General features: G+C 32.3%; 2 protein-coding genes across 2 annotated transcripts; one reads left to right on the forward strand and one right to left on the reverse strand.

The window, feature by feature from the left end:
- The first annotated feature begins 2,337 nt into the window (after positions 1-2,337).
- LOC114755829 (licodione synthase-like) lies at positions 2,338-5,020 on the forward strand. The gene is made up of 4 exons (XM_028944705.1): positions 2,338-2,376; positions 2,472-3,329; positions 3,674-4,096; positions 4,772-5,020. Exons 1-4 carry the CDS (start codon positions 2,338-2,340, stop codon positions 5,018-5,020), a joined length of 1,569 nt encoding a protein of 522 aa, XP_028800538.1.
- Positions 5,021-5,915: 895 nt separating this feature from the next.
- Positions 5,916-9,736, reverse strand: LOC114755797 (uncharacterized). The gene is made up of 5 exons (XM_028944670.1): positions 8,815-9,736; positions 8,415-8,473; positions 8,147-8,275; positions 7,573-7,708; positions 5,916-6,494 (listed from the first exon to the last, which is right to left on the reverse strand). Exons 1-5 carry the CDS (start codon positions 9,511-9,513, stop codon positions 6,141-6,143), a joined length of 1,377 nt encoding a protein of 458 aa, XP_028800503.1. The 5' UTR covers positions 9,514-9,736; the 3' UTR covers positions 5,916-6,140.
- Positions 9,737-16,733: the final 6,997 nt, after the last annotated feature.

The raw sequence follows: 16,733 nt of genomic DNA on the forward strand, positions 1-16,733 counted from the left end.
ACTGTGACTTTTGAGGGTGGATAAGAGGGAGAAGAAGATAAGTGGGGTGTGACTGATTAATGGAAAAACCAAGAAAGGAACTATTTCATATGAGAAAGTGTGGGCACATATCTATATACTCCCTAATTAGGAAAACTTATTCAGCGAAGAATAAAATTTAAGCTAAGTCACTTACATCAAATAGGGCCTTGTTTGGATAGCAGGTCAAACCATGGTTTGGAGACCCAAACCATGGTTTGGGAAAAAATAACCCAAACAGGCACAAATTATCTGAAACCATGGTTTAGGTCAAAACTATGGTTTTGGAACTCAAAGCCATGGTTTCGGGAGAAGTGAATCCATTCTGCTTCTAACTCAAATTAGAGAGTATGGTTGTGTCTATTAGAGCAAATATCAACAATAATATGACTTTAACACCCCTTAATTAATTTTTTTATAAACATATTTTAATCTTATATCTTATAAATAAATATACACATATTAATTATTTATTAATTACATTATCTTATGTATTATTAATTATGTTGGTAAAAAATATATTATTAACAATTTTATTACTTCAAATTAAAATATATCATACAATCTATGTTTTATGTAATTATCATATTAACTTATGCTTTTTTTAATAATTTGTACATATAAAAAGTATTTCTGATAACAATTATCTAAACACTCTCACTTCTCAGAATCACTTTTTCACAAAATCTATTTTTTCTAAAATCTATTCTCCAGAAGTTATTCTCCAAACCATGATTTAGTTTCATCCAAACACAGCCTAGATCAAGTTTCTAGGTGAACTTACAAGGGCATATACACATTGTTACAACTAAAAAAAAAAAAATTGGTGTGATTAGCAAACTTACAGAATATAAATAATTTGACTTAAATTCTGTCCTTCAGTAAGCCACATGATTATTTCTTAAAAAACTTTTATCATCACTTAATTAATAGTTGTCTCTCTTACTTAAAGACCTAATCTGCAAATGAGTCCCCTTCAACTAAATCAATTGTAATACTCCTCCGGTTATTAGTATAAGACTTCTTTAACTAATTTGATTAGATTAAGGAAGTTAAGTAAATTAGTTAATTATAAGAAATATGACATGTTTTTTTCTAAAACACCATAATCATCTTTCTTAATATCTTTCCTCTCTGACTTACTTGATTATGGTTGAGGGAGAATCCATAAGGGTAATTTAAGAAAAATTAATAAATATGAGAAATATGTTTTATATTTAGGACAAAAATTAACTTAACAATTAGATCCTATATTAAGGATCGGAGGAGTAATAATTATGACTACCATAATTTTTATTTTTTTCCCCCGCAGCAGCCGTAGGCGCATGCGCATCTCATTGTTAAAGTACTCTTCCAGTCCTTAATATAGGACCCAATTGTTAAGTTGGTTTTGATCCTAAATATAAGACCCATTTCTCATATTTATCAATTTTCTCTAAATTACTCATATGGATACTCCCTCAACTATAATCAAGTAGAAAAGGAAGAGAGGGTGTTGAGAAATATGATTATGGTATTTTAGGAAAAACGTGTCATATTTTTTATAATTAACTAATTTACCTAACTTTCTTAATTTAATTAAATTAGTTAAATGGGTCTTAAGGATCGGAGGAGTAGTTAAAAAAGAATAACTATGCTTAGGCGCATGCGTAGTGAGGCGTTAACCAGTTATCCCTCAAGTCCATATATCACCCTCATGTGTTTAGTTTCTTCTCACGCTTTAATGTAACTTCTTCATCAACGAATTAACAAATTAAATAAGAGTACTAATCCACATGATACAAAACAACTAAGCCACATGATTATTACTTAAACAAGTTTTATTATCATTTAATTAATAGTTGTCACTCCTGCTTAAAGACCTAACCGGCATATGAGTCTCCGTCAACTAAATCAATTGTAATACTCCTCCGGTCCTTAATATAGGACCCAATTCTTGAGTTGGTTTTGGTCCTAAATATAAGACCCATTTCTCATATTTATTAATTTTCTTTAAATTACCCCTATAGATACTCCCTCAACTATAATCAAATAGAAGAGGGAGAGGGAGTATTAAAAAAGATGATTATGGTATTTTAGGAAAAATCTGTCACTTTTCTTATAATTAACTAATTTACCTAATTTTCTTAATTTAATCAAATTATTTAAATGGGTCTTATATTAAGGACCGGAGGAGTAATAACCACGACTATCATAATTTCTAGTTTTTTTTCCCAAGCAGCCGTACGTAGCCTATGTGCATCTCATTAATGATTAAACTAATTAAATAAGTTTAGTGAGAAAAAAATAATTAAAGAAGAATAACTAATGCTTAGGCGCATGCGTAATGATGCGTTGACCACTTATCCCTCAAGCCTAGTATATACCATCCTCATATGTTTAGTTTCTTCTTATGCTTTAATTTAACTTCTTCATCACCAAATTAACAAACTAGGTGAGAGTACTAATCCCAGCCACCATGGAGTTTCAGGTGCTTCTTCTCACACTCTTCCTTCCCTCCTTTGTCATCTTTCCGCCGAAGTGCCGGACACCTACCCTCGGCTCCTTGGCCGCGGCTGCCGGTCATTGGCCACTTGCACCTCCTCGGTCCCCTCGTCCATCACTCCCTCCACCGCCTTTCTCTTCGATACGGCCCCTTCTTCTCTCTTTACCTGGGTTCCATTCCCTGCATCGTTGTTTCTAATCCCCATTATGCTAAGTTGTTCCTTCAGGACAAGGAGCTCTCCTTCAGCTCTCGCTTTGAATCCACTGCCATTAAACGGCTCACATACGAGACCTCTCTGGCTTTCTCACCCAACGGACCTTACTGCAAGTTCGTCAAGAAGCTAACCTTGAACGAACTAGTAGGTTCTCGAGGCACAGAAAGATTTTGGAGCCTGCGTGCCCAGGGGTGCCAAAACCTTGTGAAGCTCGTCGCTAAAAAGGCAAGGTCTGGTGACGCGGTGAATGTGACAGAGCAGCTACACAAGATGACGAACAGACTGATATCGAAGATGATGATCGGAGAATCGGAGGAGGCGACGGATGTGATACGAGAGGTAACGACGATGTTCGGAGAGTTCAACGTGGCGGATTTTGTTGGAGTGTTGAAGAAGGTGGACGTGCAAGGGTTTGGGAAGAGAATCGAGAATCTGCATCAGAGGTTTGATGATTTAGTGGAGAGGATCATTACGAAACGTGAACAAGGCAGGGAAAATGGCAGGAAACAAGACGATGGCGATAAGGACTTTCTTGACATTTTGCTTGATCTTGCGGAGGATGAGAGCTGCCATGTCAAAATTACAAGGGTTCACATGAAAGGCTTAGTTATGGTAAGTAATTGTAGATTCCTTTTTTACCCCTCCCTCAAATGTGAATAAAAAAACCAACTTCAATACTCATTACTTTGATCATATCTGTATGGTGATCTATATCTAATTTGAGTGGTTTAGACTTAAAATTTTTACTTAATTATTTTTAAAGAGAAAAAAGTATTTTTTTTAAATAATGATAGTTAAGAGATTATCTCTATTTTAAATTCTATATAGATGAAAATAATTATTTTAAATAAATAAAAATAAAAAAAATCAAATCTAACGAGGTATAGATAATTTGACGAGTTTAGGGTGTTTATCACCAAAACTAGTTCCGTGAATAAATTTGATGGGTGTTTCAGGATTTATTCACAGCGGCCACAGGTGCTATAGCAACAGGGATAGAATGGGCACTGGCAGAGCTTATCAGCCACCCCCATTTACTCCAAAAAGCTCGCGAGGAGATTGATGACGTGGTTGGAAATCAGCGGTTGGTTGATGAATCAGACGGTTCAAAACTCCCCTTCATCCAAGCCGTCATCAAAGAAACGTTGCGTTTGCACACGCCAGTGGCTTTAGTTGTAAGAAGGTGCATCGTAGAGAGCAGGATTGAGAATTACGTGATCCCAAAGAACAGTGTGCTTATAGTTAATGTTTGGGCCATGGGCAGGGACCAAAACCTCTGGGAGAGCCCAATGGAATTTGAGCCCGAACGATTCTTAAGGCCCGTAGAAGGAGGTAATTGTGAGAGGGTTTTGGATGTGAGGGGACAACATTTTGGGTCCGTTTGGATCAGCGATTGGAAAAGTAGCTTATTAAAAAAGTAACTTATAGAGAAGTGAAATTGGATAAAAGCTAAATTGGATAAGCTGAATTGTGTTTGGATTAGAGTTCAGAAAAGCTAGATTGCAAAAGTGAGATTAGTAAAAGGTTGTTTGGATTATGATTGAGTAAAAGTAAGTTTGGTTATAAAATGACCAAAATAGATATGAGTTTTAATAAATAATGAAACATGATTAAAAAAATAATTTCACATAATACAATGAAATTAAAATAATTTAATATGAAGAAGTCATAAAAAATATTTTAAATATAAAGTGAAACATGAAAAAATAAAAGTATATTTTTAGGAGCATATTTAAAAATAAAAATATATTTCTAACTTATTCATTACTTTCAACTAATTTTAACTGATTTTTTATTATCTACAAATTAGTTATTTGAAACTTATAATAAGAACGAAAAGAGGTAATAAATTTCTTAACTTTTTTTCTCTCCATATTTCAAAAGCTATAAGCCATAAGCTGTTAATTTTAGCTTATAGCTTATTGTAGCTTTTCAGACAAAAGCCCGATTACAGAAAAGCTGATCCAAACAGACTCAATTGTGCCAATCGAGCTTATAGAGCTTATAGAGCTTATAAGCTACTTATAAGCTCAAAATAAGTGATGCCAAACAAGCACTTTGAGTATTTTCCATTTGGGAGTGGGAGGAGGATGTGTGCTGGTATTACTCTAGACATGCAAGAGTTGCCCATAGTGCTGGCCGCCCTCATTCAGTGCTTTGATTTTCGGCCCATAGGCCCTGATGGCAACAAAGTTGACGAGGTTGATATGATAGAGGGGCCGGACTTGACTGTTCCACGAGCCCATGAACTTGTATGTGTCCCCATCGCAAGGCCCATATGTGGCCCACTCCACTTGGTTTGAATTCTTTAAGGACAACTTCGGGTCAAAAAAATTATAGGCCTTGTATTTAAAGACTGGAGGAATAACATAATTTATGTTTAAAATTAAGATATTAAAACATTTTTATAATTAAAATTGTTTAATTTGTTGTCTTAAAAAATGATTCTAAAATTTAAAATATTTGATTGAAATAATATTTCTTAGTAAGATTGTAACAGAAAAGGAAAAGAATCTTGCTAATAAGCACGTGTAACCATTATTTACAAACTCTGTAACTCCCTTTAATACATATATATATATATATATATATATCATTTTGACTTTTACTTCAAAAAATATTTCTTAATATAAAAGCTAATTGACTAGTTTGAGTAGATTACGAAAATTAATTAAATTAGTTATTTGTAATAAATAAGTGTTATCTTTTCTAAAATATCTTTGCTAAACATGTTTACTAGCTAGAACTATTATTTAATGAAATATTTAACATATGCAATTACTATAAGGACTACCATAAAAAAATGGATAAATATGATAAGCAAATTGGATTGAGGTCTTATATTTAGATCAAATTAAATATTAAACTAACTCTTATATTAATAACTAGAGATATTATTTCTTAAGACTCTTTTATTCTTATCTATTTTTATATTACTTTATTTTATAACATAAGATTTATTTGTGTAATTCAACTCAACATATCAAAATTTGCAAACCTGGGTTACCTTCAACGCATTAAGATAGTTAAAAAATCTATTCCATCTCTGACTTGGAATCGCAGGAACAAAACCAGATAAACACGCACACACAAACACACACAAATGCCATGAGTCACAAAGAAGGAACCATGTATAGTTTCGTTAAACTTCATCCTCTCTGGTAACGGAAGAGATCTATTGAACGAACAGAGACACTTGAGAAAAAATTAAATGCGAATGCTTTCCATTTCTTTTAAAAAAGGAATAGTACATAGTTCATAAATGAACATCAAGTACAAAAAAATTCAGGACCAACACATTTTGACGCCTTACACTCATCTTTTTACATAATAAATGTACAATGAAGCAATGATGATAATGACAAGAACAATAAGAGTGATCTAAAATATATTTAACCTAAAGATCTGACATAACAACAGATGTCATTTTGGGACACTTGAATCTGTTGTACTTGTATCCCCTTTGAGGCGCAGGTCTCCTGATTCATTCTTATTTAAAAGTTTTTCAACAACTTCATCCCAATTCAGCTTTCCAGCACTTGATTCGGATTTGCTAGTTGTTCCATCTTTGCTCTTATCAATGTTGGAAGGTTCTCCCTCTTCTTCTTCCTTCCTCTCAGAGGCTTCATCCTCTGCAGCTTCCACTGCATGAGGCACATTTAAGCTAACAGCTCTTTCCAAAGCATCCTTGTGCTCTTTCTCAATTGTCTGCAACCTCTGCATTTTCTGCACTGCTGGAGGAGCCATCACGGTCTCTTGGCTGCTGCCTTTCATCATCTAAAAATAAAAACAGCAATTCTGAGTCTTTGTGCAGAAGAGATGAAAGACTTGCTCATAGCAAATGGAGATTTGAGGAAAATAAGACTCAAGAGATAAGTAAGATTTTGGACACGGATTAGGAGCTGAAACTGTGTGACCATCCCTCCCTATAGAAGCTATGTTTAAAATTCTGTTCGATTTTTTGAAAACTAGCAACAACAGCTAACTTTTAACTACAAAATGGGTAAGCCATCGATCAACTGATCTAACGTATTCAATAACGTATTTAAGAGATAACCAAAAATTAAAAAAAAAAAATACACAAGAAAACAAGTTTCCAAGTTTGTGCGCCCCCGGGGGGGGATAGTCTTCATGGAATTGTTGTCTTATTCATGTGAAAACCAAGGACAGGTTTCGAATGAACAGATCATTTCTAATCATGTCATGAAGTAGCAATAAGCAGGTTCTTCAACCACAAGCAGGTTCAGATAGCCACACGCTAAGAATTTCCCCAATTGAGAACTATTCAGGACCTGCAGTTGTGTGGATTATTTTCCCACGGGGCCAAGGTTCAGCACGAAGATGGAGGAGAAAATCTTCCTAGAAGTGGTTTACGGTTCAGAGTTAAAAAACAGGAAAAAACAATCAATGGCAAGGGCGTAAAAATGGGAGGCACCCCTAGTTCATAATGATATATCAAAATTGGATACTTGGCTTCAACTTAAACAGCAGAATTCACACCCTAGAAGCAAAAAGAAATATGGAAACCCTGTCAACATAACTAACTGCCTAACTGCCCACTTATGAAAGCTTTTAGTTGGATGACTCAAAAAATATCCAGCATCTCCTGAAAGAAAGGTCATTAATGTTTGATTCCCTCTAGCATGAAGATGAGAAAAATCTTAATATCCAACAGTCCAACTCTGACTTGCTTACAATATCAAATCTTTTATTGTAGCAGTTGCGTGGGGGAAAAGATCGTGATTTTCCTTCCATATACAGCGTATCTTGTTGTCGTAGGCAAACTAAATAACTCTGAAGAAAAGCAGAACACATAGTAAATGGCATACAGATTTTCAATCCTAATTCCTCTTACATTTAAGGCCTTCTCTGCTTCTCTTTCAATCCAAATAATTCCATGGTCTGATGTTGCATTACAAGACAAGACAATATGCTCAAATCTCCCATCAACTGGAATAGCAGTCCTCACTTCTGGAGGGAACCTCCCACATCTGTGTTCACCAAGCCACGAGGAACTTCTTAATGACACAACGAAGTACTGGCAGACATAGTTCAGGACAAGATTTAGCAATGAATATGAGACATCAGACTTAAATTCTGACTTTATTGAAAGAAGTAGCAACATTGGAATTAGCCGAGTCCAGTCAAATAGAAGAAAGTGTTTTCCATTACGATTATGCAGCATAGGCATTACAGCTCCAAACAAAGTCGAACCCATTGGCTAAAAGAATTTTAAAGAACCTTAATCTAAGGCAGCAATTCTTTATGCTAGAAATCAAAGTAAGTTACCCATTAAATAGGCTTCATATTTTGTCATATACCGCACCTTCCAACTAAGTTTGCGTCAAGTTAAAAATTGAAAGAAAATTTCACTAGCTTCATGACTATACTGGATTTTACTATGGATGAAACTGTCACAAATTCAATACCTGCAAAATTTTCTTTCCACGATATGGTACATTCGTCCAGGTGCATAAAGTCTTCTTGGATCTCTAAGCTTTCTTCCTTCTGGTATGAAGGTGTCCCTCAAGCAAACCAAGAATAATAAGCAGGGCAAGCTGTTTAAACCATCAAGCCCTGGTTTAAGAGACCATAATAGTAATTTACTCCACTAAATTAACAAAGTGAATGTACAATATGTTATGTGCATTTTAAACTTTATGCACAAAGTCAAGGACATGAGAGCAGAACGCTAACCAGAAGATTGACTTGAATATATCTTCCAATGGCGTTGCGGTTCTGGGTAAGAAATCGTCCTACATAATGGAAATAAGATAATGTAAGCCAGCACCATCAGTGCAGATTAATAATAGTCCAATAACAAAATAAGAATGAAAATCTAAAGCAAAGAAAGCCCCCCCCCCAAAAAAAAAAAAAAAAAAGAAAGAAAGAGGGAAGGAAGAAACGACAAAAACTGCCCATGACACGAATAAAAGATATCAGAGCTCATGAAATTCAGAATCCTCGTTTGTCCAAAATTAAAAGTGCAGTTCAACTGCTGGAATGATCTTAAACCCCCAACTCAATGACAACAGAAACTGAACATTAAATTAAACACATAGTTCAGTCAACGGTCAAAAGGAAGGAAGTTGATCACCTGCAACACTATAGAATGAATGACGTCCGCGTATTTGACCGCCAAATTCAGTGACATGCACCTCGCAGGTGCAATCGCGAAACATTGAATCTTGTTCCTGGGAATCCCTCCAAGTCGGTCCCTTTCTTTGACAACCATTATCGTCAACAACGAAACCACACCAGAACCCAAAGAATGCCCAGCAAATACCATTTTATAATCGGACCCACTGTCAATCCACAACTGCTTCAAAGTCTCCGATTCCTTTTTGAGCAACCAAATAGCAGAATTCAACAGACCGTGATGGACATAGCCACCATCGAACATCTCCTGACCCAATCGATTATCCAAAAGCAGCTTGTAATCGCTCCCCATGGCAAGATTAAGTCCCCGAACGGCTAGCACAATCTCGCGGTGGTCGTGATCAGTGTAAATGAGATAAGGCGGCGTGCGGCCCCCCGTCTCCTCGTAGGAGACGCGCTTGACGACCCAAGCGGGGTTAAGACGGAACCCACCGGCAGGTTGGTAACGTGGATTGTGGAGATCAGGCTCGTAGATGGCGAGGATCAATCGGCAGGCGCGAGGGACAGGTTCAAACTCATCAGGGGTGGCGGAAGGCCAGGTGGCGCTGTCGTAAGAACCAACATAGGTGCAGCGCTTCCATATCCAGCGACTAAAGCCAAGTATGAAGACGCATTCGACCCCGCAAGTTAAAGACATGTTGGCGAAATCTAGCTTGTGGGCGAGAGAGAACGATGGAGATTTGCAGGATTGAACAAAGAAAGTGGGAATATTTGGGTTCTCCGATAGCAACGGAAGCTAGATTTGTGTGAGAGGCATCGCCGGCGAGGCAGTAAAGCTGAATGCTTTCACCACATGGGTTGCTCACATGGAATTCGAAGATTCGCGTCTGAAACTACGAGCTGGAGAGAGAGAGAGTGAGAGGGATTCATTGCTTGTGTCCGGGATGAATGCGGGTCTCAATCATTTATGTGCTTGCCTATCTGTCCAAGACATTATTTTTACTCTTCCGCAACTTCATATAAAACTCAATTGTTGAGTTAATTTTTATTCTAAATATAAGACTCATTTATTATATTTATTAATTTTTTTAAATTACTTATCTAGATACTTTTTCAGTTGTAATCAAATAGAAGAAGAAAATGAGATATTAAAAAAGATGATTATGGTATTTTAAAAAAAACGTGTCATTTTTTTATAATTAACTAACTTACCTAAATTTCTTAATCTAATCAAATTAGTTAAATGGGTTTTATATTAAGGATAAGAGGAGTAACTTTTTAACTAAAATTAAACATTTACTCCTTATTATTTATTTTAATTTTAATCCGGTCTCCATACTTTTATTTGTTTCTCCAGTATATCCCTCCATTTTGTAACACGCATTAGTTATACTTGTTAAAATATTTGCTTTTCAATAAAATGGTTTGGGAAACCTATCTGACAAGAGACAAATAGATAAAGCTATATGTATCTACAAAATTGTTCTTCAATATCATAAGTATTTATATTTTATAATTAGTCAATTTATGTATTTATTAGTAATCACGCATATATATTTAAACTTGACATTTGACATTAAAATTATGAGTCTTTTTTAATTTTATTGGCAGTGGGCAGTGGCTTATCAGATAAAATCATTCACATTGTCCGTAAGCTTAGTGTTAAGTGCTATAAACAAAAAAAGTAAAATTCCAATGACTAAATATATTTACATACTAATTCAAAAAAAAAAAAACAAGGGAGAAAAATTGTGCATCTATCCAAATCTAAACTTTTATCCAAATCAAATGTTTGTTATCTTGTGCTCATGTTTAAATGTGAACAGCCCAATTAGGTTTTGGTCATGCTGGTGGGAAAAAAAGAAAGAAAGAAAGAAAGGAAAATTAGGTTTTGGTCAAAGTCTCTCATTTAATGTTGAGACTTTACAATGTGCTCTCTCAAAGATGTAGAATCAATGAACTAGATGGAGGACAATATAAATAAGGTTTCCTTCCGTGGGATTTTATTTTGAAAAAATCTATAAAAAAAAATGACTGTTGAATTTTAAAATTTCAAATCAGTATTCATTACTATATTTGTAAAGAAAATAATTACATTCAAAAAGCAAATAACAATAGATTTTTGTAGTAATTCTTTATTTGTCATTTTGAAATTCAACAGTCATTTTTATTTTGGATTTTCCCTTTCATTTTCTACGTTAGCCTCTTATTTTTAGTTTTCATGTATTATTGATTGAATGTCATTTGATGTATAATGTTATATTTGCTTCAATCTCCCATCCACGTGCATTTCTAGAAACAAGTATAATGAAATGTATTCTTTACGTCTTATTCTTCTAATCATAACTATAAAAGCTTGTTGGGGTCAGTTTTAATGTGAGACGTTAATTTATTTTAACTCATATATTTATTTTTTAAATTAATTTATCTAACTTATAAATTAATATATAATCTAATATTACGTTTGAGTATTTAAAGGCAATCATATCACATTTATTTAAATCAATTCATATATTTAGGTTTTTAATTTATCCAAATTTTTGTCACCTTAATCTATTCAAATTAATTAAATAATCCTTACATTAAAGATCAAAAGATCAATATTATTGCAGTGTTGATGGCATAACGAGGAAGTTATTTGAAGAATCTTTTGCAATATAATAATTCTTGCTCAATCGATGAGGAAGGTATGCGTGTGCATTCAATGAAATTATAATGACTAGTTCTTACAATTTGAAAAGTGTAGGGTTAAATTTTAATATATATATATATATATATCTATATATAGGGACCATATTAAAAGTGAAAAAAAATTGTATGACTAAATCAAAATATTTAAATTTTCCAATAAGAAAATAGTATCAGGAACGTGCTCCCCATATTAAATGGTTAAGGGTTATAGACAAGATCATATGAATAATAATTGACAAGTCTAAATCAAACAGCTCATGCGAAGTGGACGGCTTGGATTTACTCTGTCATCAGACGCACCACCTAACGAACGCCATTACTCCGCCTGTTCCAACCAACATTCCTTCTTTACCCTTTCACTCATGCATTAGTCCTGTTACTCCTGTACTAAATATAGATTTGTTTAACTAATAGGAAGAGGCAAAAAAATTAATTAAATTAATTATTTATTAAAAATATGAGTTTTTTTTAAGAAAAACTCTATTAAATTATTTACATTCAAATTTCCTCCTCTACCAATCCTTTTTTTTTCCCTCTTTTGCCCAGACTCTTTTACTATCTTCGTTATCGTTAGATTAAATTTTAACCATTTAGATTTAATATTTTATAAAATATTATTATAATTTTATTATAAAAATATATAAATAAATTTGAGCTACTAAAATCTAATCTGATCAATTCACAATTGTGGCATATTATTATAAAATAGATTTTTTTTTATTTTTTCTTTACTATAGTTATAAATCATATCAAATTATCTAGTTCAAATTTATTTATATATTTTTGAAGTAAAATTAATATAATATTTTTATAAAATATCTTTATAATAATAAGCTACAGTGTAAACTCTCCATATCATATTTTAAGAAATTTATTTACACATTTTTAAAGTAAAATTATAATAATGTTTTTATAATGTGTCAAACCTAAATCATTAAAAATCTACTACCCAAAAAAAAAATCATTAAAAATCTATTCTAATAAGGATGAAGGGATAGAGCAAAGGAGCTGATTTCTATATATTTAGTGTAAAACTTAGACTCCAATTAATTCTGATATTAAGAACTAGAGGTAATATTTTATTTGACTGATGTCAAAATAACTTTTGAAAAATTGAGAAATCATTCCAATTTTTATTCATGCTTTACATCAAACAAGCTATTAGCTTTTTTGGTGCTATTGCATCGGTTTTGGTAATTTAATCAGAAGTTATTCTCACTTTTGTTTTTTAAAAAACCAAAACATGGTTTTAACCAAGATCAACACACAAAACACATTTCATCTTTTTGGCAATGTCTTTAACTACTACCCGAAAGTTCCATTTGAAGCCTACTATTTCTTTCTTTGTTTCTTAATTCATGATTACTCTTCTTCATTCCAGGAGCCATCTTCACTTTTCAAGTATTATTCTTTTTTTTAAAAAAAACAAAATGTTCTAGATTGGTCCGCTTTATTCTAGGAAACAAGACAAATACTTGACGAATGTTGGTTGAATTCAGCTATTATGTTAATTAAATTAATGAATGGTTATGATTAAAATTGAGAATGATTAATCTAATAAAACCTGCGCATCAACTTGCATAAATATTTTACTATTAAAAAAAGGTTAATTTTCAATTATGCAAATTATGAAATTTAAGGCTCTCATAATTTAATAATAACCTGGTAAATGGGAGACGCTACGCGATTACTTGTGATAATTTTGGTCGTTGAGAATGAATGTTCCCCCCTAAAGAAATCAAATTAAAAAAAAAAAGGAAGAAAAAGGGCGGAATACGTTTTCCAGGTCATTGATTCTGAAGTCTCGAGGAAAGGAAAATTCCCTCGCTTTATTTAACTTTCTTCTTCCTTAAGGAATTCATTATTCGCAAAACCTTGTTTCTGATGGGAATTCCAAGACAACAAAGAGTTTTTTAATGTAAAATTACGGCCGTGGGGCTTGCTTTATTTCCAATATTTCTATAAAATAATAATCACAAAAGCACATTCAATAAAAGACAACAACACATGGTGCAAAATTCCTTCCAGGAACCAACCATAGAATCAAAGCTTTCATACCAAATATTCAATGCGTGTTTTCTCCAAAGTTAATATTTAATTGAAAAAGGAGTTAATATAATCTTTGATTCCTAAAGTTTGAACAAATTTTGGTTTTAGCTCTTGAAATTTCAAATCACAGATTTTGATTCTTTAAGAAACAAAATAGTCTAGATATTTATTAAATTATATAGATCAATATTTCAAAGAAAAATAAACTTGAAAGATTAAAAACTATGATTTGAAATTTAAAAAACTGAAAATTGTATTAATCCTATTATAAAAAGAGAACAAGATGCGAAAATGCATGACTTAAACAAGGATTTCTTTTTACTTAAACAGATATAAACTATAACTTGAGATTACAAGATCAAATCAAATTCGTAACATTTCACTTATATGGGAACTTGCATGCCACTGAGACATGAAGCTGTTGGCCTTCAATGACAATTTAACTACTACACGAAAGATATTAATAATATGAATGCATGCGAGACGAATTTAGTCAATAGTTAATCTAATTTGAAAACCTAATATGGTTTTAATATAAGATTTAGCTTTTTTGTTTGAAACTGATCAAGCACAACCATAATTAGTGAGTTTTATCATTTTGTCTATCTCTCTCTAATTGCACTGAAGAAGCAACTAAGTTAAGTCTAAACTTATGTGAATAACATTATTTGATGTGTGCGCATGTATGTGAGTCATTTATTCTTCCTTGTTCACCTATTTATGCATGTTCCTCTTCTTGTAAATATATTAAAAATTGTGAGAAGTCATTTTATAAACCATTGATAATCTATAAAAGTTAATATTATTGGCTATGTGCGCATGCATATGTGCCATTTTTTTAATGATAATAATAACTAAGCTCATGAGAGACGAAATTGATAATGTCTAAAAATATCTATGAATTTTACCATGTAAAATATGAGTTTTTTTTATTGTGTGGTGATATTGAGTTTTTTAATACCAAGGAAACAAATGAAAACATGTTCCCTAGTGTAACAGCCAACAAGCACTACCAAAAAACATCTGATTAGCGAAGGAATTTACCGATAGAATTTTTATTTAGTGACGGATTAGCAACGGAATCAAATTACTAACGGAATTAGTGACAGAATTGGTTCCGTTGCTAATTTTTTCGTCACTAATTGGATTACCGATGGAATTTCAAACGGGATTGAAGTTTCGTCGCTAATTACTGACAGAATTTTTCCGTCTCTAATTATCGATGAAATTTTGATTCCGTCACTAATATATTTTTTTAAAAAAAATTAAAATGTCACCTCACCTTGGTCGCCACATGTCACCACCTCATATCCACGTGTCCCTGCCACCTCACCTTCGCCGCCATGTGTCAGTGCCACCTCACCTCCTCCGCCACATGTCACTGCCACCTCATATCCACATGCCACGTATCACGACCTCATCTCCACATGTCCTTGCCACCTCACTCTGCCGCCACATGTTGCTATCTTACATGCCACCTTATATTGTCACATGTCGCCACTATATATTCCTCCTCAAATTGACTTCTCCATTGCTCGAACCAAAGACCTCATTTGTGTACGTGTGTGATTTCACTAGTTGAACTGTAATAAATTTGCTGACTTATTATGCAAAATTATATATATATATAATATTCCCTTACACAAATAATTATATATACATATATATATTATTAGAAACTAAAAATAAACTATATGATAATTTTAATCATAACTATTTTTGTAACAAAATAATTTTTAGATATTTGTTTTACTATTTATTTTATAATGCTTTATTTTTTAAAAAATTATTTTAAATATAATATTAATTTCCAATGACACTAATTTCGAATTTTAAGTAGTAAATAATTTTTTTCATAAATATATTTTTTAAATTTAATTCTTTTATTTAATATTCATATGATTAATTATATATTTATTATATTATTATATTATATTATATTAAATATTATATTTTAGCCACGGAAAAGTATTCTGTCACAAATCGTAATTATAAAATTTTAGCCACAGAATTTTCTGACGGAAAGAATTTCGTGGCTAATTCCATGGGTAATTTTAATTATAAAAGTTTAGCCACATAATTTTCTGACGGAAAAAATTCCATGGCTAATTAGCGACGGATTAAATTCCGTTGCTAATTTTGTGGCTAAGTTTAGTGATGAAATTTTCGTGGGTAATCCCTCAAAAATTAGTGACAGAAATTATTCTGTCACTAATTCCGTCAGTAATTGGCTGTTTTTTTGTAGCGGAGTATGGATCTATTTCCAATGTCCTTTTATATATAGATTTAGGAATAATTAATATGTAAGTCCTTACAGTTTCAATTAGTTTTTAATCATGTCCTTATAATTTTTTTTTATTAAGCCCTTATAGTTTCACATGTTTTTTTTATCAAGTTCTTATAATTTTTTTCCTTTTTATTAGGTCCTTATAATTCAATGCGTGTTTTCTCCAAAGTTAATATTTAATTGAAAAAGGAGTTAATATAATTTTTAATTCCTAAAGTTTGTATGAATTTTGATTTTAACCCTTGAAATTTCAAACCACAGGTTTTAATCTCCTAAGGAGCAAAATGGTCTAGATATTTATTAAATTATATACATCAATATTTTAAATAAAAATAATCCTATTACAAAAAGAGAACAAGATGAGAAAATGCATGACTCTTTAAACAAGGATTTCTTTTTACTTAAACATATATAATCTATAACTTGAGATTACAAAATAGAATCAAATTCATAAAATTTCACTTATATAAGAACTTTCATACCACTGAGACATGAAGCTGTTGGCCTTCGACGACAATTTAACTACACTAAAGATATTAATAATATGAATGCATGCGAGATAAATTTAGTCAATAATTAATCTAATTTAAAAACCTAATATGGTTTTAATATAAGATTTAGCTTTTGTGCTTGAAACTGATCAAGCACAACCATGATAGGTGAATTTTATCATTTTGTCTATCTCTCTATAATTGTACTGGAGAAGCAACTAAATTAAGTCTAAAGTTGTGTGAATAACATTATGTGATGTGTGCGCACGTATGTGAGTCATTTATTCTTTCTTGTTCAACTATTTATGCATGTTCCTCTTCTTGTAAATATATTAAAAATTGTGAGAAGTCATTTTATAAACCATTGATAATCTATAAAATTAATATTATTGGCTATGT

The sequence above is a fragment of the Neltuma alba genome, unplaced genomic scaffold, assembly GCF_004799145.2.
Source record: "Neltuma alba isolate B1F8T4 unplaced genomic scaffold, ASM479914v2 tig00010342_pilon, whole genome shotgun sequence".
NCBI classification, from domain to species: Eukaryota; Viridiplantae; Streptophyta; class Magnoliopsida; order Fabales; family Fabaceae; genus Neltuma; species Neltuma alba.

Bases quoted from the DNA above. Each gene is read 5' to 3' on its own strand.
- LOC114755797 (XM_028944670.1), bottom strand. From the start codon at position 9,513: ATGTCTTTAACTTGCGGGGTCGAATGCGTCTTCATACTTGGCTTTAGT. The intron at 8,474-8,814 runs GTGATCAACTTC...TCCATTATGTAG, and splicing joins TTCATTCTATAGTGTTGCAG to GACGATTTCTTACCCAGAAC. The intron at 6,495-7,572 runs GTAAGAGGAATT...TTTTATTTTTAG, and splicing joins AAGCAGAGAAGGCCTTAAAT to ATGATGAAAGGCAGCAGCCA.
- LOC114755829 (XM_028944705.1), top strand. From the start codon at position 2,338: ATGCGTAATGATGCGTTGACCACTTATCCCTCAAGCCTA. The intron at 2,377-2,471 runs GTATATACCATC...TACTAATCCCAG, and splicing joins CCACTTATCCCTCAAGCCTA to CCACCATGGAGTTTCAGGTG. The intron at 3,330-3,673 runs GTAAGTAATTGT...TGGGTGTTTCAG, and splicing joins ACATGAAAGGCTTAGTTATG to GATTTATTCACAGCGGCCAC.